Below are 24,720 nucleotides of genomic sequence, written 5' to 3'. Positions count from 1 at the left end.
CATGGAACTCCATGATGTGACGCTTTCTCTGTCAGGAACGCGATAACGCTTTTGTAGCAGGAAGGGTTGCCGATCGGGGATGCTTTTCAATGGACTATCGGTGAAATTTTTAATCGGAGTCAGCTTTGTCTCGACGTCGGCGATAAAGCCGTACTATTCGAAGCGTGTAAGCTCGAAACATCGAAGATTAAAAAGTATGCGAAAGAGATAAAGAGAGAGCGAGTAAACATCGCACGATATAAAAAAGAAATATTTTGACGTCTCGATGCGTATGCAATTATTTCCATAAAAAGTCTATGAGAAGTAACTGCAATCTGCAATATCTTTATTTTCTTCGTTATTCTTTTTTTCTTATTGAGACATATTTAACAGAAATTTAAGGAGTGTTTGCAAATTAAAAGAACAACAATGTTTGAAAGTTGAAAAATAAGTGATAATAATTTTCTAATTACCATCGGCTCGCAAAGCATACAAATCGTGACCGTAACCTTTACGAGTTATACACTTCAAAATAATGTAAAATCATTCAAGGTTATTGACGAGCAGCCAGCCGAGAGCATCATGTTGCTCCGCTGCTATTGTGTCCGCAAATTGTTCGTGATTGTTGTCCTACAAAATAGATTTAAAGTTTTATCAAGCACGAGTGTATCTTTTCAATTCATTCTTCGACTTTCTCTCCAATTAGAAGCAATGTTCAATGAAAACTTTCTCTTCAAGCGGAAAGATTATTTTTTTTTTTATAACTTTAATGAAAATAGGTGAATTATATTTAAGAGACATAAATAAAATAAATATTATCATAATATTTCGTTAAATCTACTGATTCGAATCACGTATCGATTTAATCGCATTAATACGGTAGTCGGTGGCATGAAAGTTGCTAAAGTGAATGAACGATAGAGAGAGAGAAATATTAGGACAAATATTATCTTAGAATATTTTCTCTCTAAATGTTAGGACCGTGCCGAACCGCCTCTCTTTCTCTCTCTCTCTCTCTCTCGGAAGTTCTCAAATTTACCCTCGAGCTGGAGAATATATAGTGAAAGGAGTGCTGATAAGAGAGCCTCGACAGCATCTGTTAAGACGATAAACACGCACGAGACTTTCGTAAAGTGAATTTCTCTTTGTCTCGTCATCTTTTTTTGATCTTCGAAATCCACTTCGATTGTTTTGAAGAGCATTAAATATCAGATTAATTCAATTCAATTTAATTTAATTGCATTAATGTGGATGTATTGTTTTTATAATCGATTTGTTTTCTTTTTTTTTGTTAATACACAAATTAAATTAAAGAAGAGAACGCAAGATTTTAAGAAGGATCGCCCCTATGTAATAGCCCTTGCAAAAAGTATCTTTGTGAAACGAGTGAAGCCACAAATTCATTGGCAACGCAGACGCGGGAACGTAAAATAATTAGGTGTCGACAAACACGCAAGTTATTCTCTTTATTGTCGTGACTCGGTTGGTACAGCAAACGATAGCGTCGAATTCACGGCATTCGGAGGCTGATGTTCAAACAATACGCAACGTCGAGTACGAGGGGCAAAAACGTTGTCTCTCTTATCGTCGAGAAAAACACATTAATTAGGACAACTGGAGTTCGGCCGTTGGTACTCGCTAAATTAGTGGGAAAGAGAGAGAGAGAGAGAGAGAGAGAGAGAGAGAGAGAGAGAGAGATAAAGCGATGAGTCTGCAGAAAAGAAAAGTGAGAGAGAGTAAGGTATACAATCGACTCAGAGCACTGTTTGGCGAAGCTCATGCCTATCGAATATCTGTTCTCTGTCGTGTCCCGCGAGAATACTCGCCTAGGGAGAAGGATATCTGGTGTCGACTCACGTATACGTGTGTTCAGACAGATACCTCGTTGTCTTTTCCGACTTTTTCTTGCATTTTCCAACGAATGGCTCTATAAGGGTCCTGCTGAATACCATTCATACTCTCCTTATATTTTCGTCTTGTTACCAAGACTATCTTTTTTATCTTTTTTATACAGGCCATGTTATTCTTTTGTACGATATTAACCGATAATGATTAAATACTGTGCTAGATGAAAAAATAGGATGAATATATGATCAAACGAATTATAGCTTTCATTATTTGGTGTGTAAGCATTTAACAATAAGTATGAATGTATATAACTGTTTGTATTATAATTATATGTATAATTATATACGTTTATTACTTCTAGAAATCTCGAAAAACTATTCTTCCTCTGTCTCTGCGTTACGTTAATGTCGGTGACACACATGCTTCTTTCTACGTTGCAATTTTGAAAATCAAAATGTAAATCCATATATAGCCGTCTTGTTATAATAAAAGGATATTTGTTTTAAACTCTGCGTGTGACTTGATAAGTCGCATGTGTTTCATAACATTTACAAAAAATTCGAAAAGTCTGAATATCTTAAATTTTTGAAAATTATCCGTAATTCGTTTTAATGATTGTTCGACACCATCGGTTATAAAAGACGTTTAAAATAATCGAAGGAAGTTTTTTTTTGCTGAATCAATGAGCTGCGTAAGCCGTCAAGTTTTCCGAGATATCTTGCAAGAGCAAGCAAAAAATACGGAGCTACGTAAGGAGAATCGATAGAACGGTCCAAGTTATATCGTAATCAAGTAAGCAGTTCAGTCGAGCGATCTAGCTAGCTCGACCTTAGTCCCACTATCAGCGAGGCGTCACTGATTGGTTTACAGACTTGCCGCTCAAAGGTCTCTCTCTCTTTTTCTCTTTCTCTTTCTCTTTCTCTTCCAGTTTCCGAGTCACCCTATCTTCCTACTTCGCTTCCGCCCTTTCCGCGCTGTGACTGTTTAATTAATTCTCTCAACATCTCTGCCTCACTTTGAAGAACCTACGCATCCGTTACGATTTCGAACTTCATTACTGCCTTGAATATCAGAGTTCACACTCGAACGATTGTGATGGTGATACACGTAAAAAACATAAATATATAGGACAAGTCGGTAACTACTGTCTCTTGAATTCATTTTAATCAAAAATGCTTCACCTTTATTATCGATGAAAAAGAAACAATTGTTTTAATCTATAAATGAATGGATTTCGAAAAATATATTAGATTGAATAAAAAGGTAAAGTGAGATTAGAACATATTAAAAGTGACGTTCATTTTCAATTCTATCGATCGTTCGTACGTTCGAAAATAAATTTATTTAGAGATTAACACGGATCACTTAGTATATACATTTGGTTGATATTCTCGAGAGAGAAAAAGAAAATACGTGTAAATCGAATCAAAGTTTTAGAGTCCCAAATCCACAGGTACGGTATTAAAGGCAACACGCGTAAGTTGCTTTCTCCTGTCTTTCTTTCTCTCATTCTACGAGGGTGGTCGAAGACAAAGCGGCCAGAAGGTGGAGTCGAATTTGTCGGCATAAGCCGACAAAAAAGGAAGCTCATGCTGTTGGCACAGCATTAGCCGAGAGAATTCAGAGAGGGTAGGAATAGAGAATTATTGCGAACACGTGCCGTTACTCGGACACGTTAGATACCTGTCTTGTCTTTACAAGAATATCTATCTCCCATTTATTTTTTACAATTCATATAAATATTCTGCAAGTTTTATCACAAAGAAAAAAATCAAATGACTTCTTTGAAAGAAAATACTTACTCGGAAATTAAGCATTTGCTTATTCAGAAAAGACAAGATGTAGGTATGTTTCATATCTTGCTACGAACGTGTTAATTATTACAACGTATTTACTTGTCAAATCTACGCTTATGCGATGTTCGTTTATACTCTGAGTTTGAAACGATGCGACATCAAATAGTAGATATATTTGACGAAATAAAGAGAGAGAGAGAGAGAGAGAGAGAGAGAGAGAGAGAGAGAGTAAAGAGACGAAGAAAGAAATGAAAAATGTGAGTTGTATGCAAAACAAATTGTGCACAGCCTTTGCGCCGTTTCATTATCCTTCTGCTATTACGAGAGCTTTCTCTTTCTCTCTCACTCTCTCATTCTCTCTTTCTCTCTTTCTCTCTCTCTTTCTATCTTTTTCTTCTTCTGGCCAACTGTAGAAAATTTAATTTCCAAAGTGAGTCGTCGCTCACATGCCTCCGACGGCATTAATAAAAGACCGTGAGGAATATGACGAGACCGCTGTCACCTGCGGTCGGTCCTTTAAAAATGATTAACCTGACGAAATGAGCGATTCCGGCGTCTTTCGATGGTGTTCGATGAAAAATGACTTTCTCAACGTCGTCTTCACTTGGAACAAAGGAAGACAAAGGAAACCATTAACTTCTCCTTGTGTTATTGCACGAAATAAACCGGAAGGATCCGATGCGATCATTTTATTTTTTTTTTGAGAACAATATAAGTTGATTGCTATAGAAGATTTATAAAAAAGAGACTTGCACTGATATACAAAATATTGATATATTTATTATTATTAAAAAAAAAAATGTCATTGATATGCATTTCTATCTCTGAATATATACATTAAGTCATGGCAATTGAGACAAAGCAGGATTACTGAAATGCCGAATTAAAATACCTACCTCGTTGGATACAATGGATCGATATTGATATATTATTTACCAGCCAAATCCGAACGAATTCCCCTTCGGGAAGAACATATCAATCATTTGGATCGATACTATGCATATCTTCGATATACTATCGAAGATCCCGTAACAGATTTCGAACCGAATGACACATCGTTCTGACAAGTGATTTGTCACACTAACGACGTTCCATTAATATCCAGACCAAATTCATAGTTACGGACTACAATCGTATGCAGCATATTCTTAATTTATTCCCTCGAAAGTGAAGACTACATTGAAAATTCATTAGAATAGAATTTTAATTAATCAAATACCCATGATAAATTCCAAAGAAGATTTACTCAAAATGACTCAAACTCTCCTATATTTATTTGGAAAGAAAATTTTATCTGCATTGTCTCGACAATGTCTCGTCTACTTTTCAAGATATCATTTAATGAATGGTCGACAGCCAATTAGTCATTAAAGTTTCTCCAATTATTGCCAGTGTATAACGAAAGAGCGAAAAAAAGAAAGCAGCTTCAATATAATAGCTAGCTCCCGTTTGATGTACGAAACACATCCGGTTATTCGATCCGAGCCTATACCCTTCATCCTCGGGCATGGCTTAATGAAAAGCGTGATTGAAGTTTGGTAGGCAAGAAAGAGAGAGAGAGAGAGAGAGAGAGAGAGAGAGAGAGAGAGAGAGAAACAAAGAGAAAAAGAAAATAAGAAAGAAAGAGAAAGAACTACGATCGAACACGAAATCGCAGTGTTGAGAGTGTTTCCGAACCAATCACCAAGCTTCATTAAAGAGCCGATAATTTCTTCTCCCCTCTTTCCGACTTTACATCTGATGGGATTCATGAACCAGTTTTAATATCCCATTTTCTCTCTCATCTAAAGGAGAAGTTATTCTTTTCTTTTCTCTAACGACGATAGAGTTAGAGAAATTTTCTCACCTGGGATCTCTCGAAAGTGGTACTTTGAGAGCGCTCGAATTTGGTCTACCTACGAAGCTTCTTGAGTTTATTGAGAATACGGCCGTTCCCTTCGGCGCTAAGGGCTGTATCAAAGTAAGGAAAGGGAGAAGAGCAAACATTTTTCTTCGCTCCTTCCCGAGCTAATAACCTCTGCATATTTGATGGAGGGTTCCATTCTATTTTGGAAAATCGTTTCTCGTCGACAACGACGACAATGACGACTACGACGAAAGTTGCACGGTTTTCTTACCCCTGGACGATGACTGCTGGAAGGGAAATCTAATTTCTTTCGCTAACACGATACAATTTTGATCCAGCGCCGCAATCTGAAAGCTTTTATGTCTCCAAGGTGGATAAATCTTGTATCTCTTCTGTTCCTTACAGCTCGTCTTAGAGCCATTTCTCATTCGCTCTCTCTCTCGCTCTCTCTTTCTCAATTCGTGTTTCGAGACTCGTAAATTAAATTGTCCGATACTTTGTAGCCGGTTAAATTTTAGCTTTTATTTATTACTCCTTCCACTCACTATTGACCTCCTTTCTTTTTCTTTTCCTTTCTTTTTCTCTTTTGTTCTTTCTTCTTCAAGAAAGCAGTTTCTACGAATGACAGATAATTTCTTTTTTCCCCATCGTAAAAAAATCGGCCTTTTCGTTCGAGAAGGGAGGAAGCCTCCTCCGAGACTTCGAGTTAGTTTTCTCCGTCTTTCGTTTTATTAACCTTCGCTCGATTAGTCGATGTTCTGGTATTTTCGTGTGGCCTGTCTTTCCATCCGGTCTTTCGAGACTACCATCGGACGATCCACGTCCTATTTACGTCGAGTAATCGCGGCTGAGCAACGACTTCGATTAGGCTAAGTGACGAGACGAGATTAAAGTCTCCGTCTCTTTCCTCGGGAGTATTCTTCGAAACACAAAAGCTTTCATGTACTCATTTCTTTTGTGAATGAGTATATATTTCCTACGGATATATTTTACAGGCACATAATTTTATTATACTTGTCTAGGTACAATCGTTATTTTACAAGTGAACAAAAAATTTAAGTTTGAAGCAAGAGTGCAACGCCAGCTAAAGTCCACTTAGCAGGCTTGTCCTTAGTCTTAAGATTAAAAGTCCAAACATAAGTAGGCCCACGTGTACGAGTTTTGTAAACTGGACACTCGTACATATTTCTCAAATCTTGCTTGTCCTGTGTAATCGCTCGCACATTTATAACCGGCATTATAGGAAACAATTCTTTCGACTTGGAATCGATTATGATCCCACTCTGAATATCCCACCTGGCCCCTTCCATAAAAATTCCATGGACATATGCGCCATCTCTTGGAGCTGACGTAAATTCCTCTTTGTTCTTCTTTGTCACATCACAATGAAGGCACATTTTATCTAACGGTAACTCCTGTCTCCTGGCCGTCGATTGCATGATCGCTGTCAATAATGATTGGGGATTGAAGAAACCCGCGAGCCAAATTGAGGCTGGTAACTAAACGAGAATTACAAGGTTTTTTTCATAAATTGCTCGAAAATATTACGCGATAATATTCAAAGGAAAAAGCACGTTATATTTTCTCTTACAATAAAGTCGGTAGACCAGCTTTCCAATTCTCTCAACCTCAACAATAAGTCGACGAACCAACTCGTAAGACCCAACAAAGAAGGATAAGCTCTTATCGTCCAAACGGGTGGAACTTGATCGAGAAACAAAGCGTTCTCCAGATCCTCCATGTCTGATGTAATCGTCAGTTCACCCTTCAATCCTAAATCCAGCTCACGTAGCGACCGTTTGATCTCGCTCGTCAAATAATTCATCCTCTCGCACTCTTGGAAGGCGACTATCACGTAAGGTGTACGCTCTTCAACCTTCCCCATTATTTCAGACATGTTGAATTCTTCCGGTAATTTCTCTATTATTTCGTCTAACATTTGTTTCACCTGTTAAAACATCATTTGATTAGTTAGAATATTTAAATAAACAGTATTATCGATGTACCTTATCTTCTCTAGTTACTGTTTGTCCTCCAGAACTGCCGGCATCTCTAGGTTGCATTTCAAATACAGTTTTAAATAAATTTTCAGCCGTCATCGTTAGAAAACCTATCTCAGCATTTGGGTGTAATCCATACAAGTATGGAGATTCTGGAGGTATAACTTCGTCTATGTAAGCGTGATAACCAGCTAAATCCATGTTGGGTGGTGCTGGAAAACCTTTAAAAGAAATGAGTTGATTGAATTGAAAGCAGTAGATTTCGTATAACAAAATAAAAAAGGTTTTACCTGGTGCTAAATGTAATTCTCCATCGACTAGATCTGGTTGTAGAAATTCTTCAAGATAAGAAACGCAAAGTCTTCTATCCCAATCATCCGTTATGTGTCCACCATACATGATTTCACCAAAAAGATACCTATAAGTATGAAATGAATTCTTAATGAAATTGATTTTTCTTCGACGGAATTTTATTTCGAGAGTTGTTTTCATAAAGTACCAACCTTAGATCCTCCCAAGGTACCTTTGGACTTGCTTCCAAGTAATTATAGAGTACGCTAACACTAATATTCAAGTCGCCAACATTGAAAGGGTAGATCTTGTTCCATCCTTGAGGACCAAACTTTCGTCGTTCAGCTACTACAGCGTGAAAGTAACAGAGAGAGAACAAAATAGCTTTGAATTCTGCTTCCTTGGTGCACATCTCTAGAGTCTCTTGGGTAAAATTATCCAAGGCTTTGTGTAAATTTGCCTGCATGCCAGTCGGTGGTTCGTTCGTGATTTTGATAGACGATTCTAGGATACCCTGAGGAATTATATGGCCGGAAGGCGAACTTGCTGGTTCGGCGCTCATAAAAACTCTATAATCTTCGTGAGAGCCATCAGCGGTTGTTTCTAATTTCTTTTCTAACAAGGGTAGCCATTTCTTAACGAGATGTATATTCTGTAGTATCACCCAATGACCATTCTTAGCTGCTATATCCATGGCTTGTTCGGCTACAGTCTCCTGACCTTGACCAAGAGAAACGTTGTGGAAATTTTGATTATCCGATGTGAATTTTAATCGTTGACCGAGATCTTCTACATCCTGAAATAATACAGGAGAGTATAAATAAGATTGGTAGACAGTTACTTGGGAACATATTGAAAAAGTTACTTTACCTTGAGAGGATTGACGCCCGGTGAGAGAATAAAAAATATAGGAGTACTAGGACTAGCTTCTTCGAAAGATTTCACAAACTCCACTGTCCTCCCTTCAGTGTATCTTGGACCGAGTTTCTCCTCGATAAAAGCAGTAATAGCGTAAGTCATTCGATCGGGCCGAAGAGCTCTCAACATGCATAGCCTTTGTATCGCTGTTTTATTTTTCCACTCCTGAGGAAATTTCTCTCGTTCTGGATAATCACACTCAACGAATTTTTTCCAACGCTTCATTGAACTCTCTATGTCTCTATCCAAGTTACTGTAACGAGGTATTATTAAAAATATGTTATTCTAGTCCTATTTCTTCACTCACCGAAATTCTTCTCTAGTAGCGAGGCTTCTAATACCACCCCAACTGGTATTGGTGAGAAAATCAACGGGAGATGTAACGTGAGGAGTTATGGGAAATCTTAAAAGGAAATCGAGCTCGCCAGGAGTAACTTCATCACGAGCCAAGAGAATTTGAAAAGCCATTTGACAAGTAAAGATCAATTTGTCGCATTCGAAGAGTCCTCTTGTGGTGTACATGAAAACCGAGTAAGTTATACAGTCTATGAGATTTTGAACTCTACCATTAACGTTGGCTGCAGGCTCGGCTTTTGAAATAGCATTTTGAAATACTACGCTGAAAGCCTTCAACGAGAACTGGTAGATTGGATTTATGGTGTTCAAATCATTTAAAATGAAATACAGCAAGGAAGCTCTGGCTGCGGCTGGTCGATAAAGTTCACGAGCAGCATCGATTTCTCGACTAGTTCCACGAGCTTCGGTAACCCTAGACTCTATTTCTGCGGCTGTTCTCTTCGTGGTCTCTAAATTCTCAACCAGTGACGTGTCCTCCAGGACATTGCTACCAGCCGATGATAATCTACGATAATAAAGTGCGATTGTAGCCAAATCAACGGATAAAAAATTATGAAAGTTTAGGATGTAAGCATAAACTACCTTGAGAGAAGAGAATCTTCCAAACTATTCAGTGTAATTTTAAAATCATTTTGCTGTCTTGTTAGTTCCGCTTTAAGTTCCTCTAGATCGGGTCTTTCAGCTTTCACGACTTCTGCAAGCAGCTGATCTTCAAGGCCATCTCTCGTCACAGTGAAGTTGATTAATGTCGTCTGAGCTTGCATTTCTGGTTTATAGTGAGGATTCGCCAACTTCGTATGAAGTATCAGTCGGAAGTTAGAATTATATTCCACCTCTTTATCGCCTATCTTAATGGCCCGACCTTTTTTTATCAGATTTCGTCCTAACAACGTGTCCAACACAGGATCAACGCTTTCACCAATGTTTTCGAGAAGTACCGTGGAGCCAGCGATCAAAGAATTCTCGATCACTTCGAGATAACCTCGTTGGCCTGATCTAATGACTCGTAACTCGTCGCCGTATTTTTCTTTAATCCATTTGATCCCTTGAAGCTGCGTTAATGACAAGCATATTAATTATTACTCGTTAGTTTGATGGATAATTATTGGGTTACCTGTGGATCTATCATTAGTGGCCAACGATCCGAGCTAATTAGAATGGTAGCATTTTCTGTTGACATTCTGTCGTTTGGTAAGCCCTCGTTATTCCACTTTGCGATTTGCGTGTCGTCTGTCAATAATGATAGAGGATCCAGTCCTTCGGTAATTGGTACGGAAGGTTCCAGGTTTCGTAAAAATGGTAACCACTGCTTATTCAACAAATCTTGACGGAATTGTTTTGTAAAGCAACCAACATATGATATAAATGCTGTTACCAAAAGAACATCTCCTGGTAGAGTGGATGCTTGCTGCATGAAACTAATATTTTTTAACGCTTATAATTTTTAACGTCTTATTTTATTTACGTCTAATGTTTATTAGTTTTTTTACCTTGCTACAGACTCAGCCCAACGAACATTCTCAGATGCTAAGCCACCTACTAGTCTATTTGCAAGTGCAATCGTTGCATTAGTTGCATCTGCTTCCTGTTGACATTTCAATTTTTCTGACGTCGCTTGTTCAAAGTCTGCAGTTAATTTGGCTAACTGTTCTTCCAAAGACTATTAGAACAGAAAAAATGAGATCCTCGAAAAATCAAAGCCATTTTGTTTGATAATCAGACCACTCACAGCAACTTTTCGTTTAATGACTGACAATTTGTCTTGTGCAGCAGCCAACTCAGCGTTCGCTTGGGCGAGTGCTTTCCTCTTAGGTTCAACATCACAAAAAACTTCATAAAACTTGATGATATTGATCACCCAAGCGCACAAGCCAGCAGCAGCAGCAGATTTCGATCTCACGAATTCTGGCTCGAATTCCGAGTCCTTCAGATATGGTTGTATCGCTTTTATAACTTCTGGATGGATGTTTTCCTTTTCATAATTAATTAAAGCATCGAGAAAAGAGTCTACTTTCGCCATGACGATCTAGGAACGTACAAGAAAGTTAATATTGAAAAATGTTCAAATAATTTTATAGCGCGATACCTTCGCTGCTTTCCAGCTTCTATCTTTCGGAACTTTCCCATTTGGTGCAAGCAAAACCATTACAGCCGCTGTCACGTTTGTCACAGCACCAGGTGGCGAACCGAACGACTTCAATTCGGTGAGATTCGCTTTATTTAATGTATTCAAAGCTTCTTGAGCTGCCAATAAGGCCGGCTCGGCTTTCATTAAATCCACCTCGCAATCCTTTTGCTTCTTCGATACTTCCTCGGCTATTATAGCTACTTTAGATTCTTCCTCGTCGGCTGTAAAATTTATTGAGATTTTTATGTGTCCTGTTTCCATTTAGTTAAAATAATCACCTAGCGCTTTTTCTGTTTGAACTTTTTCCGTTTCAACTCCGACAATGGCAATCAGAGCATCGGCAGCTTCGTTTTTTTGTTGTAACTCCATTTCCTGCATGGCCAACTTTTCTTTCAAGCTATCCACTTGCACTGCCGTCGATCTGAGCTTATCCAATCCATTTTCTAATCTCATGACGCGCGCACGAAGCTCGCTAGATTTAGTTTTCAAAAGTCTCGTATAAATACTGATCTGTTCCAAGAAAGATTTAGGAGTCGTGTAATTATAACGACGTTCACTAGCTAAATAGTGTCGACTAGCTATATTGACACTTGTGTGAGCGTGGGCCATGAATTTTGCAACCGATTCCCTATATAAAATGTAATCTTATATGTACAAAAATACAGTGACAACTTTGTTGTTTAGTAAAAGACAATAAACCTGTAACTTTCTGAAAGTTCATTAAGTTCTTGCAGAAATCTCTTTGACACTGACATCAAAGCTTCTTGAGGCCATTCCTGAAACCAATTGATCGCTGTACAGTTTACTATAGCCGGAAATTTTCGAGATCTGACTCTGAGTGTGGATCCAACAGGTGAGAAACATAAAACAATTCTTAATTGACGTCGTACACGATCGATAAAGAATTTCCAACAATTCTCGCGAGTGTCGAGCATGCCGGCTCCCTTGACTTCATTTCGTACGCCTATGATGATTTAACAAAATCGAATGCTCTAAATATCAACTTTGTCTATTGCAACTTATCAATGTAAACATATACCTGCTATTATATTTTCTATTTCATCTTCAGCGAAAAGATCAGGAACTTCACCAGATGCGAGCATGTCGTTAATCAGTACAAGAAATTGCTCGTTTGGTACTTGAGCATCAGTCATGAGAAAGACTATACCGAGATTTTTTAATCCCGATTTCAAATATAGCGATGCGAGTTCCAACTTAAGATCGACGATGACGTAACCCTTCTTCAATTGAATCTGGAAGACTTCCAGTGAACTTATGAAGGCAGCCAAACGGGAAAGGCTTTGTTTGCCAGAACCACCGACGCCAACCAGCAGTGCACTTCCTCTCGGCGATTCCAATATCCTGTTTATGCGACAAACATTCATCATGGCGTCCTCGAATAGTACTAAATTCATAGCAGCTACAAGATCGTTGTAACTGATCATGGCTTCGGATAGTAATCGATGCAACGTGGCCCAGTCTTTTATTGGCATATATTTTGGTTCACCAACTCCTCCTAAAGTATATTTCATTTCATGATCAAAATTATTCGGATTATTCTTAGTTACTTTAATAACAAAGAAAACCTGCGAAATGACAATAAATATTTGGCTTCTCCAGAATCGAACCCTCGTCAACTTCCTCTACATTCTTTTTCAAAATATCCAATTGCAATTTCGAGAAAGTTTCTATATCTTTTTCATCTATCAATTTGTCTCCGTAAACTCGGTGAGTCTCATGCATCCAGAGCCTTATTAAATCTATCGACGATTGCAAACACTCGTTACCACTAAACAACAAACCCTGAAAACAGTTAGAAATATCGCGGAGATTGAAAATATAATGAAACTTGACGGCTGTTGGTAAGAACATCTGTGCACAACGATGATGCAGTTGAATCGAGGCTTGAACGATATTGGAACAGAGTTCAGTAACACAAAGTGGAAATCTAAAAATAATGACATAAAAATAAAATACTGCATTTACATGGATTTACATAAAAAATATTCTCTTATCAGTCACCTATGTTCCACGTTAGCAAGATGCTGTGACAATATCGAGGCATAAATCGTTGTCAGAGATTCGGTATTAGGAAAACTAACGGCGAAAACAACGAAGTGTCTTTGCAATCTTGGATTGATCGTGAAAGATCCCGCCGTAGGATTCATGCAACTCACATATTGACAATTATGTATGTCTTTCAATGTTAGTTTCGTTCTGTCATACCAATGACCATAATCTAAATGTTGACGAATCAATGTGTGAGGTTGGACAGTACCGTAAGTATCAACTTCCGGCATATTCATATCATCGATGAAGTAGACCAAGTTTTTGTTTCCTGGTGGACCGTAATTCCTACCTGCCTTTTTCTCCAAGGACTTTTCCAGAATTTTTTGTAACATTTCCGATGTCGTATAAAAATTGAATGGTACGTTCGAAATCGCAAAATTTTCCGGCAGCTGTAAGAGTTTCTCGGAAACCAAAACGGTTTTTCCACAACCTGCAGAACCAACTAACATTACGGGATGTTTTTCAGGCATTAGTAAATCCAGAAAATATTTTATTCTTATAGATTCAGACGTATAAACCAAAACGGCTTGTAAAGGCATCTCTGAATCTAGCTCGAACTTCGGAAGACGTTCGGTCCACAAAACGAAGTCTTTTGTCTCTGAATCGATGTAATAATCGAAGACAGTGCCTTGTGAAGGGAATCTGATCTGTTTGAATTCGTTCACCCACCATTTGGTGAATTCTATTCGATAATCAATAGTCTGGTCTTGAAACATGGCCGAACCAAATGCCCAAACAGCTGCGAATACAAAGTAAAGCTCGTAATGATCTTTCAGAAAATCAGTTGCCGTTAATTCTGGCTTTAGAAGACAGTTGAGTAAATGGCATAACATTTCTACGTGAGCCATATCAGCTATAGGTGTAATCTTTTTAAATCTGCTCCGTAAAGTTTCCAAACACGTAGGAATGTATTTGTCAAAGAGCATTACCAAATTAGATTTTTCAACGGGGTTGCTTCTCTTCTCGACCCAGCTAGTAACATATGGATTCCAGCCTAAATCTTGCGGATTTATATATAAGATTCCAGCTCGTGATACAGTGGCAGGAGTAGCCGTTCTAAGATTCGATATTTCGAAGAGCAATCTCATAGCTGGCGTCAACGCTATTCTTTCGTTGCTTGCCAATGTAAGAATTTTATTATCGTCCATAACAGTGTTCAAAGATTCGATCCACATTGGATCGATATCACCGTCCAGCAGAATCCACTTGGGATTATCGCCTCCCAAATTAGCTTGTTCTCGCATGATCACAGAAAAGAGACCATCTTTCCATTCGCGAGTCGCTGGGTTGATAATACCGAATAATTCGTCATTGGTCACAGCTTTTGGATTTAAGTCATTATAAATTGGCTTTCTCTTAATATTCTGATACGTTCTAAACAAGGTCTTCCATACTTGAGTCTTCCCGGATCCAGCAGAGCCTACTATAAATACGGAATGTCTTACTTCGAGCAATTCCTCTAACTGTACAACCTTCAGAATAAAACCGTCCTCTGGTTGCAATGAAACATCGGTAGCAGCCTGTTTAACCATCTTTTCAAACTCGACGTCTCGCTTTCTGGGTACGTCCAAAGCCGGAAAAAGATCTGCGATTAAGCCCATGAAGACAGGTAGATCATCCGAAACTACCTTAGGAATATTAAAGTCTCTCAGCGCTCTCATGAGAACTTCTTCTTCGGGTCTACCAGGATCACCTCTTTTTAAACTTCCTGCCACTACGAGAACGGACTTTATCGCCCTCAGTCCCCAATCGTAATGATCTTGTTTCGATAACAATTCCTTACACAAAGTATAGAGTGTGATAAATTTTCTCGCGAGTACTCTTGCCTCCTGAAATCCCTCTGCTACCAGCATAATTTCGCAAATTAGTTCGAAATCGGGCACGACCATGGCGCAAGGTCGAAAAAGTGCCTTTAAATTCTCCGGTAATTCTGTACGACCAGCGTAACCAGGATTCATTGTTATGAATATTCCCACAGTCGGTTCCAATCCTATTATCTCACCCATGAAATTGAACTTTTCCTTTTTATTCCTGATGGCATCTTGAATCGATTTCACTTGCACAGCAACGACCGACAGTACCTCGACTGTAATTCGATTGAACTCGTCGAAGCAGCCCCAAGCACCCGTTTGCGCCAGTCCTTTGTATATGTTTCCACAGGATTTGTAATCCATTTGTTCGGAACAATTGAAGACATAGACCATAATTCCAAGAGCTCTACCAAGATCCTTCGTCGTTTCTGTTTTACCTGTACCAGCTGGACCGGCTGGTCCACCGCCCATGATCAAGTGTAATGATTGCGTTAAAGTTATATAGCATCTATCGGTCAGTGGTGTGATGACTAACCTAAATGATCGATAAAAAAATAATTTCATAATAATCGAAGATTTCGAAAAAGTTTTTTCGATGTATCTTATCTTGCATCTTACCGAGGAGTATTTCCTAGATACTCGTGAGAATATTTAAACTGAGCATCGCAAATATTGGCAAAGCAATCCTTCTCTTTTTCATCCCAACGATGCCGCAATTGACTTTGCCATTGAAAAGCTTGAGCGGTTTCTACCTTCGACTGAACCAACTTTGTTACAACGTCTCTGGAGTGCACGTCTATTGTACAGATCGTCATAACTTTTTGTCTCTCTTGTTTCGTAAGTTCTCCAATTAATAATGTTATTAGAGTACTTAACTGAGAGATCTGCTTCTTTAGGTAATCCTTTATTGCGTTATCGTAACCTTCCTCCAATCGAGCAAAAGCTAAATTAACTTCGGTTGTCCACCAGATCTGTGTACCGCAGAGAGAAACTTGAGCTGGGTAATCAAAAAGCCATTGCTCTCGCGGTTTTTCCTCGTAAGCAATAACGGCTTCACTGAAATAATACCGAATGGAAACCCTCATGGAAAGTTGAAGTCGATTCAGCCAAACCTCGACCGGTCCATCGCAAATCATCTTGTAATTACAAAATTTCACATATTCTCCGTCCTTCGCGAATATTCCTTGAAAAGCAGATTTATCTCTTATTTAAATTGAATTATATATTTAATCGAAAATCATATTCTCTAGATTCACCTAAAACACGCTTAGTCGTTTGCTCATTTGAATTGTCGAATTTCAATCGAGCCATCGAATCAAACAACTTCGTCAAATGTCTCGCTACAATTTCCGGCTGATTTCCATTGGACAATATGTCCAATAAATCACTCGAGGATACAAAGTAAAATCGAGGAAAGGCTAAACGTTTCGCTTCCAAATACTCGGCCAAAGCTTTCTCACACAGGACAAGCTCCTTTTGGAGTAAATCCAAAGCAGTTACCAAACCATCTTTATTTGTTGCTTCGATCACGTTCGGTGTCTTCGCCATTTCTGTCGTCATCTCTTTGAATTTCTTATCTATTTTGTTAAATCTTTCAGCATCTATGGGTAATTGACGACGAATATCCTCGGAAGACATGAAGATACTTTCTAAATGCATCCAAGTTCGTTGAACTTCGAACCAAACTGTGGTTACTTGATCCGCGATGCTTAACTTGTTTTGCCAAGCAGAAACCTCTTCCAAGAAATGCGCAATGAACTTGGATGTGATTAGATTTTGTAATTGAACCTGAAAAGAATTTCTCGAAACTCGATAAAGTCTCTTTAAAGCTGATGTTCTTAAACCAAAGTTAAGTAACACCTGCCTGGTTTTCTTCTAAAGTTTCGATCAATTCTTCGCTCGCTCTGATCAAGGTTGCACCCGTTCTAACGTGAATCTCTTTCTCAAATTCCATTTTCGACCATGTGACATTCAATTCTCGCATATACTTCTCCATCGACATTTCTTTTACTGCTTTATCGACGATATTCTTCACTTCTTCCTCGCATTCATGAAGATTCAATTCGAGTAAATCGGCCAACTTTGTTGACTCATCCATTACGAAACGTACCTACACAGTGGGATCGTGTCTAACATCAGTTCGGAATAAAATCTATCTATTATATCTCCATTTCAGGAAAGAAAGGATCAAGACTAATCAAGTGCATTTCAAGAGCAGTGAAATCATAGTAATGTGTATCATGAATAGAGTCTCATGAAAAAGTATAATAAATTTATTCAGAAAATGTACAATGATACTTTACAATGATTGTTATGATTATGATGTTAAATTTATTTAGAGAGATGCAACAATTTATAAAGATATATATTAAAAATTAATTAAGCCATTAAAGTGCCTTAAAATAGTTCGAAAAAATGATGATATGTCTGATATTATGGTGTTAAAGCACATATTGAAAAGAGATTTCATACAATAATTAAAAAATATATTGTATGGTGCACTTTATATACAGTGAACTTACGGTCATCTCTGGAGTCATGTAGCCCAATTTCTGTAACATCGACAGCGTATATACAGCAGTGCAACTAATTCTAATATACATTAATGCAACGTTCGCGATTAAAAGTTTGCGAGTATCGGTATAAAAAAATATCATAAATTTTTAAAAATGTAGACAATTTTTTAATAACGATCTCTTAATTTTACTTATCCCAGGAATTAAATTTTTATCAGATACGTAACGGCAATACCTTCGTACTGTTCATCAATTGATTCCAATGTCTTTCCCGAATCGCTGGATTTTGAAGTTCTCCAACTGCTCGTAATGATGTTAACATATTTTTTACGGTTCCTTCGAGCAATGTGTAAGTATCCCATTGACGCATTTCTTTATCTAAAGCTAATTAAGTAAAAAATATTATTAATTTCATTTTAATTTTTAATAAAAAACGATAAATAGATTCCAAGTATTAATTATTAACTATTAACCTCGTATTTCTTTGGCAAATTTTTTACATTCGATGTCCATATTCTCTACATCGATTTTCCTCCAAGGAGTAGTTTTCCATCCGTCTATACTACTCAATACGATATTTACATAATCCCACAATTGCTTAAGCATCTTCAATTCCTTTCTACATTGTTTCAATTGCTTGAATTCCGGCACACTCACCTCGAACAATGAGGCTGACTCCTGTATGTCTTTCATTTGACATTCCAACATGTGTATTTCTTTATGAGCTTCGTCCAGCAATTCGTAGGGATTTTGACATTCAAATTTGAAGAAATCATAACGCCTGAATGCCTCGCGATAAAGTATTATCGTTGTGTCAAATGCAGAAATGCGACCACGGATTCTGGAAACCTCGCCTATGGACGACATTTCGCTTAAAAAACGTTTGCAATCCGAAAAAGAAAGATTTAAGAAAGTTAGTGAAAGTTTTACGAACTCGCTTGCAAAGGGGCAACCTGTTGTTTCACCATAAGGGCCAATTTTTTCGTGTTGGCCCATTGTTCTGGGAGTTCTTGAAGTAATACATTCACTTCCTCGGGAATGTCTTGATCGTAAAACTTGAGTAACTCGACGGTCTCTTCCAGGGGTTGGAACATTTCATCCGTCGTAGGTTGTCTCTCTTTAACTTGCATCAAATATCCCATAATACTGACAAGTCCCAGATAATCTCCAGGCTGTACTTGCTGCAATAATCCTTCGTCCGCTCGTCTAGACAGATATTAAGTACTTTTCATTAAATTCATATTTTAATAATGAGGACGTACATCATGTTACTTTTTTAATACCTTATAAACGCTCCGAGATCCGATAGACTACTAGTAACATGATCAACCATATGTGTCTTGAACATACTTGACCATTTACAAACAATGTTTAGGACTGACTGTCTGAAGGGTCGTAGGTCTACCCTGAACCAACCGCAAAATACTCTCGACAGATCCATTTCCTCGATCTCGAGATAAAGACCCTCGTAGAGATCGATTTGTTCGCGGAATTGCTCCTTCTTCGGCGCAGACCGCACCGGACCCTTGGGATCCTGAGCGGCTATCATCTCCATTTCCTCTATCGTTAACTGTCGACTGTATTCGAGAAACTGTTGCATCACCACATCCCTATCTTCGAGCCAAAGATAAGCATATCCTAATCTCAAACGATGAAAATTTATTTTCAGTGGAGTTAATGATTATCGTTTGATAATTATTTTTCCAAGTTCTAATCACGATACCTTCAAAAGTTCCACAAAAATCGGTCGCCTCATCTATTGCAGTAGCTAAACTTTCTAAAATTTCATTCTTCATTCCTTTAACATCGGAATCGTTTTCCAATTCCTCGGCATACCCAATATAGTCAGCCTTCAATCGTGGAATCAGCGTGGCCATATCAATGATGTCGTTCAATAATCCAGCAGTACGTTGCTCGAGACCATCAGGATCGTCGGGCTCCAACGAAGGAACATAATAAAGATCGGGTTCTCTTAGTTCCAATTTAGCTTCTAGAAGTGGTTCGTTTTGAACGCTTGAATCCATATTATCTGCTAGGTAACCAAGACTACAGCCAACGGTTTTGCGAAGTGACTCTATCACAATGTCGTCGACATATTTTACGTACTCCTTCCAAGCGTTTTCCTTCTCAACATCGGTAATTTGAAACAGCTTCTTATTTTCTTCTAACAACGAATGTATTTGCTCAGCAGCTTTCTTCACGTCAGTATAACGTTTCGAGACTCTTTCCTGTCTCTCGTCTAAACAAAGCAACGTATCCTTGCGACAATCCTTTCTCTCGAAAAGAGGCATTTTTGTCCAAGGCTCCAAAATTAACTTAATCTTGTCCACATTCGTTTGGGAAGCTCTCACACGCTTCCAAAGTTCGTTTACAAGCTCTTTCAATTTCACAATGTATTCTGAAAGTCCATCCGATCGCCAACAGAGCTCGAATTCACCTCGGAATATCATAGAATTGATTTCCGCCAATTCTGATTCGATCAAATCGTGTTCGACGCTTCTTGTCGATCTACGAGTGTCATTGTAAGAGTCGATGGTCGCGGTAAGTAATGTACGGAATTTTCTAAAGGTCTCCGCTTTTTCGGACACCTGATACATTATTTATTAAATAGATATATATTACAATGTATAAATTTTAACATGCTTATTGGTTATGATAAACAAATATCTACCTCTAAAGCTTCCTGAGGAATATCCGAACGAGACATATGTTTTAAGTAGTTTACTTCCTTCAAAATAGCTAAAATATCGGGGTCAAAATTCAATCGTAAAACAGAATGTCGATCCCTGATCATTAAGTTACAATCTAAACCAGCATCTACTGTCCTTGGAACGGCTTCCGCCCACTCCATGAAGAGATTTTCTTCTTTTTCAGAAAAAATATTCATAAGTCTTTCATAACGTTCGATTATAGCGATTCCCTCTTCCGTATTAATAATACTAAAAGTAAAATTATTATCTTATGCAAAGCTAGATTTAACGATTAAACTCGATTTTACATACGGATTTAGCATGGCCTTGAAATTTTGAATAGGAAGTTCGATTCGTTGTCTAAGCATACTGGTGAACGTTAAAGCAGCTGTTAAAGGAGGAAGATCAGTTAGAGCTCCTTTGGTGCCACGATTGAATAAAGCCTCAACGACATTCAACTCGATATTAAGAAGTTCCAGAATTCTCGAATACCGATCGCTAAATTGTTTATGTATCATCGGCCTATCTAACACCGATCCTGCGATATTGATCAGCTAAAATCATTTTTTAAATATCAATTTATAAATGCTTCAACTATTTAACTATTACAATAAAATGATTTCGTACTTTAAACACGCTTTCGAGATTACCACAGTCATCGAAAGATTGACACAATATGGCAGCCAGTTTATTATCCAAATCGGTAATGGATAGATTAAATTTCGCACAGTCTAGGGCAAAAGTTTCATCGTCCGGCTCGAGAACATCGTTAGCTCGTACCGTAAAGGAAACAAAGAGCTGTTGGAATTCTTTGAAAATACCGATGATTCTAGTACTAAGCGATCGACCGAGAATACCACCGATCTCGATTTTCTCGAGCTTGGAAAATTCTAAGACGGTATCGAAAAGCCACTCTATATCCGCCAAACGTTTGAGAAATGCGTCGAGACGTATGAAAACGACGCCAGAAGTGAAAGACCAAGGTAGTGCTTCAGGCTTCATACCGGGTATGTTTCTTCTTGCCTCGAACTGACGTTTAAATTCTTCCAGAATATCTGAAAGGGTAAGATATATATCGTATTGGCTTTAAATATCTTGTTGAACCATACCTCGCGATATCTGTACGCGTTGAAGTGCCTCATCCACGTCACTCTGAAAAATTGACGTAGGATCGAGAAATTTTTGAGCCTCTTGTATCAATAAATTACATATTTGCCGTAACATGATGATTAGTTTCGAGGAACTTTGATAATATTTCGAATGTGCCCACGTTAATCCCAAGGAATGGATCAAAACCGCCATTAAGGGTTTCGTCTCGGAGAAATCCGTCTCTTCTATAGCCTTGAAACACTTCTCCAACGGCATTAGATACAAGGATATATCTTTTGCTTCCTCCAAAGAAGCCACAACGTTTTCCGAGAGCGTTCGAAAGCATGGAAAATAAGCACTCTCGGTTTTCTCTAAAATCGTCGCCATCTTCCTTACTCTATCCTCCTGAAGCTGATCGTAAATGTACCTAGAAAAATAATATGCTATCGTAATTTTGATGATTTTTCCTTTCCTTTTTTGATCTCCACTTCTCTTCCACCTTAAATTCGCCAGTTTGGCGGACCAATATTCCAGTTCAGCATTCGGCGTTGGTTGTTGACCGTTCTCAAAAGCGGCGCTCGATTCGTGAGTGACAACGTCATTCACCAAATAAGCCCACTTTATCACTACACCCTCGATGGCGCTCTTCAGATACAAATCGACCGCCTGTGGTCCTACCGTCGAGACCAATCTCTCAACTTCTGTCACCTTCTCTAAGCCGGCTGGCATTGGTAGAACTGTCCTGCCATTTACTTGACCTTTCACCTGATCATCTCAAGGAAGTCATTTTAATCATGCTCGTAAAATTTATCGCATATCATATCAAATGAAAATTTTCAGTATGCATTTAGAAGTGCAACGTGAAAGCTTACCTGATACAATGTGCCTCTAAGAGAGTGTACGTGCCTAGAGATATCCTGTATCGCTACATCCGGTAGATCCTTATGATTCTTTGGATTACTCAGAAGTGGCGCGAAGATGTTATCGATCAAAGTAGCCAATTGATCAACCACACGATGAGAGAGATCACCAATTATTAATATCGATGAGTAGGCACCTTCTTCTTTTGGTAATGGTGCTTTAATCGTTTTCACGATATAAAGACCTACGATTGAGAATTCACTCAATCTAAGAGTCCATGAAATCCTATATATCGTATGTTTTTACTTTTACCGTCTCTCTCACCTTTCATTCTTTGACACGGTATTGGAAAAGAAGTGGACGCTACCAGCTGAACATTTGGTGTCAAAACAACAAAGAGAGCCATTGGTAATGGATTGTTCAGAAAATCGAACACAGCGGTCCTGTATTCTTTGGTCAATAATAATTTTCCCCATTTTTCCGGTTTTAATTTAAGAGATTTTTGTACAAATTTACCGATATAGTCGAGACGAAAATCCGTTGGTGTGTCCGGTGTAGCCATTTCTTCTATCAAAATGAATAAAGTCTCTCTTTTAATAATTAATATTCATAACTTATTAGGGTCGAATTTTCATAAATTCCAATAATATTCCGTTAAAGCTTTGCAAGCAGGTCAGGAAACCAGGTACGGACTGAACCTGGTACGGTTGCCACTACTATTGGCAACGATCGTGTCTTTGAAGAAGGCTCGCTCGCTTATTGGCGAGCCTATTGTCACGGAACGCACGATATGTCCTGAAACGCGGCTGACATTGCACGCGATCCGTCCTCTTTATCCTTTCCTTATTTCTACTCGTGAAGAAGCCTACGTAGTCGTTACGGAACCTCGAGATGAGAAAACTTCTCTAGAGAATTTTGACGAAGATTCCGCTGAATTGATTTATACGAAATTGGGGAATCGGAAGTAGTAAGTGTACTTTACAAAATTTATTAATCAATTATTAAAATTATCATCAGCGATAACAAAAGGTACTTTTTTGAAAGTATTTTATGATCTTCATTTTTTTTTTTAAATTCGTACAGAAAAGGAATTCGTAAAATGTTCAATATCGACGATCGAATAATTCCAAGAATTAATATAGCTAAGCGTTTTGACTGATTAATCTATATAATTTCCTAAAAATGCTGATAGATGTTTTTTTATAAATGTTTTAAATTGATGCCCCCTTTCAGTGTAATAAGTAACTGACTGTAAAAAAACTTAGTCGAGCTTAAATATCAATTGGCCTTCATAAATTCCCAAAAACGGAAAGAAGGAATGACCCAAAAGGTGTCCCAAAAATTCTTTTCATCTTATTATATGGGAAAAAAATCGCAATTTATTGAAATGAAATAATAATACTTCTGTAACTACTCAATATTTCAAATTATAATTATTTTTTTCAAACGTATACTTTCTAATATGCAAAATTTTTAATATATAAAATATTTGTACATTTATTACATTTACATGAATATAAAGTAAGCATGATAGAATTGATACTTTTCATTTCGCATATTTTAATCTTTAGTCATATAAAAAAAAATCAAGCGAACGTATTCTCCATCTTTGATATAGAATTATTTCCTATTCACATATCTCTGCATATCTTGTGTCCCTTTGTGTGAAGCAGAATTCATCATCAAAGATACGAATAAAGAACAATAATCGAGAGATAGAAAAAGTTGAAACACCTCTCTTTTTTGTAATGTCGAAAAAAAAAGTTCAGGATAGGTATGGACGATATCTTTATTAATTACTTTGATTTAATATCCTCTATGATTCAATGAAAAAACATGTCCAGCCACCGTTCCAATCTTTTATTGCGTATCTCTTTCCCTTACGTTTCATTGTTCTGATTGTTCTTCCATTTTTTATAATGACAAAACAAGCTTATGGATTACCAGTGCTGCATGCAAAACTGATAATTCTACATTCTCCTCGATTCCCGATTCCCTTCTTTTTCTATGGCAAAACGCTTTTCGCGCCCTTTTTTGTCGCAACGCGACGTGAAAATTGATGACAGAGAATCTCGCGCGGTTTCACGACCATTTTACTTTCGACTTTTCCTAGCAACTGAATAATGTGCCCTCCATGCAACCTCCAAAGTGATTTCTTATTTAGGGAGCTTTTCAGCCCAACGTCATTTTTCACGGACGCCTTCGTCGATCCGACGTCGCGATACCACCGACGCCTTTGAAACGTCTTCCTCTTCCTCCCTTTTTCTTTTTCGCGAGGAGAAAAAATATCCGGCTTCTTTGTAGTCGCAAAGAACCCAAACTCAACGTAAAAGAACGTTCATTTGAATAAATTAATTTATTGGTTTAGGATCATTATTAATTATCTAATTAGTTATGCATGAAGATCAGTCCTAAAGATAAACATCACTTTACAGTTTCTCGATAATATTGTTTGTCATCTATCTGTAAGAAATTTTGTTAAACTCTTTTATTCCTGCAATATACTTGCACATAACAAAG

The 24,720-nt window shown here is 37.9% G+C and overlaps 1 protein-coding gene across 1 annotated transcript; it reads right to left on the bottom strand.

The window, feature by feature from the left end:
* Positions 1-6,524: 6,524 nt before the first annotated feature.
* LOC124422951 (dynein beta chain, ciliary) lies at positions 6,525-22,762 on the bottom strand. The gene is made up of 33 exons (XM_046960112.1): positions 22,525-22,762; positions 22,212-22,444; positions 21,839-22,104; positions 21,360-21,766; positions 20,878-21,305; positions 20,563-20,804; positions 20,232-20,499; positions 19,284-20,148; positions 18,844-19,198; positions 18,495-18,766; positions 18,034-18,414; positions 17,796-17,944; positions 17,567-17,596; positions 16,909-17,154; positions 16,301-16,832; positions 15,663-16,227; positions 13,186-15,579; positions 12,750-13,111; positions 12,203-12,679; positions 11,863-12,127; positions 11,442-11,791; positions 11,122-11,384; positions 10,765-11,061; positions 10,526-10,695; positions 10,150-10,453; positions 9,618-10,087; positions 8,986-9,540; positions 8,631-8,931; positions 7,973-8,556; positions 7,760-7,887; positions 7,476-7,690; positions 7,061-7,417; positions 6,525-6,968 (listed from the first exon to the last, which is right to left on the bottom strand). Exons 1-33 carry the CDS (start codon positions 22,760-22,762, stop codon positions 6,525-6,527), a joined length of 13,413 nt encoding a protein of 4,470 aa, XP_046816068.1.
* Positions 22,763-24,720: the final 1,958 nt, after the last annotated feature.

Source organism: Vespa crabro, chromosome 1 (genome assembly GCF_910589235.1).
Source record: "Vespa crabro chromosome 1, iyVesCrab1.2, whole genome shotgun sequence".
In the NCBI taxonomy this organism is placed as follows: Eukaryota; Metazoa; Arthropoda; class Insecta; order Hymenoptera; family Vespidae; genus Vespa; species Vespa crabro.
This window is presented reverse-complemented; position numbering and strand designations above follow the sequence as displayed.

Bases quoted from the DNA above. Each gene is read 5' to 3' on its own strand.
- LOC124422951 (XM_046960112.1), bottom strand. From the start codon at position 22,762: ATGGCTACACCGGACACACCAACGGATTTTCGTCTCGACTATATCGGT. The intron at 20,500-20,562 runs GTATGTAAAATC...TTTTACTTTTAG, and splicing joins TTCAAGGCCATGCTAAATCC to TATTATTAATACGGAAGAGG. The intron at 12,680-12,749 runs GTTTTCTTTGTT...AATATACTTTAG, and splicing joins TATTTATTGTCATTTCGCAG to GAGGAGTTGGTGAACCAAAA.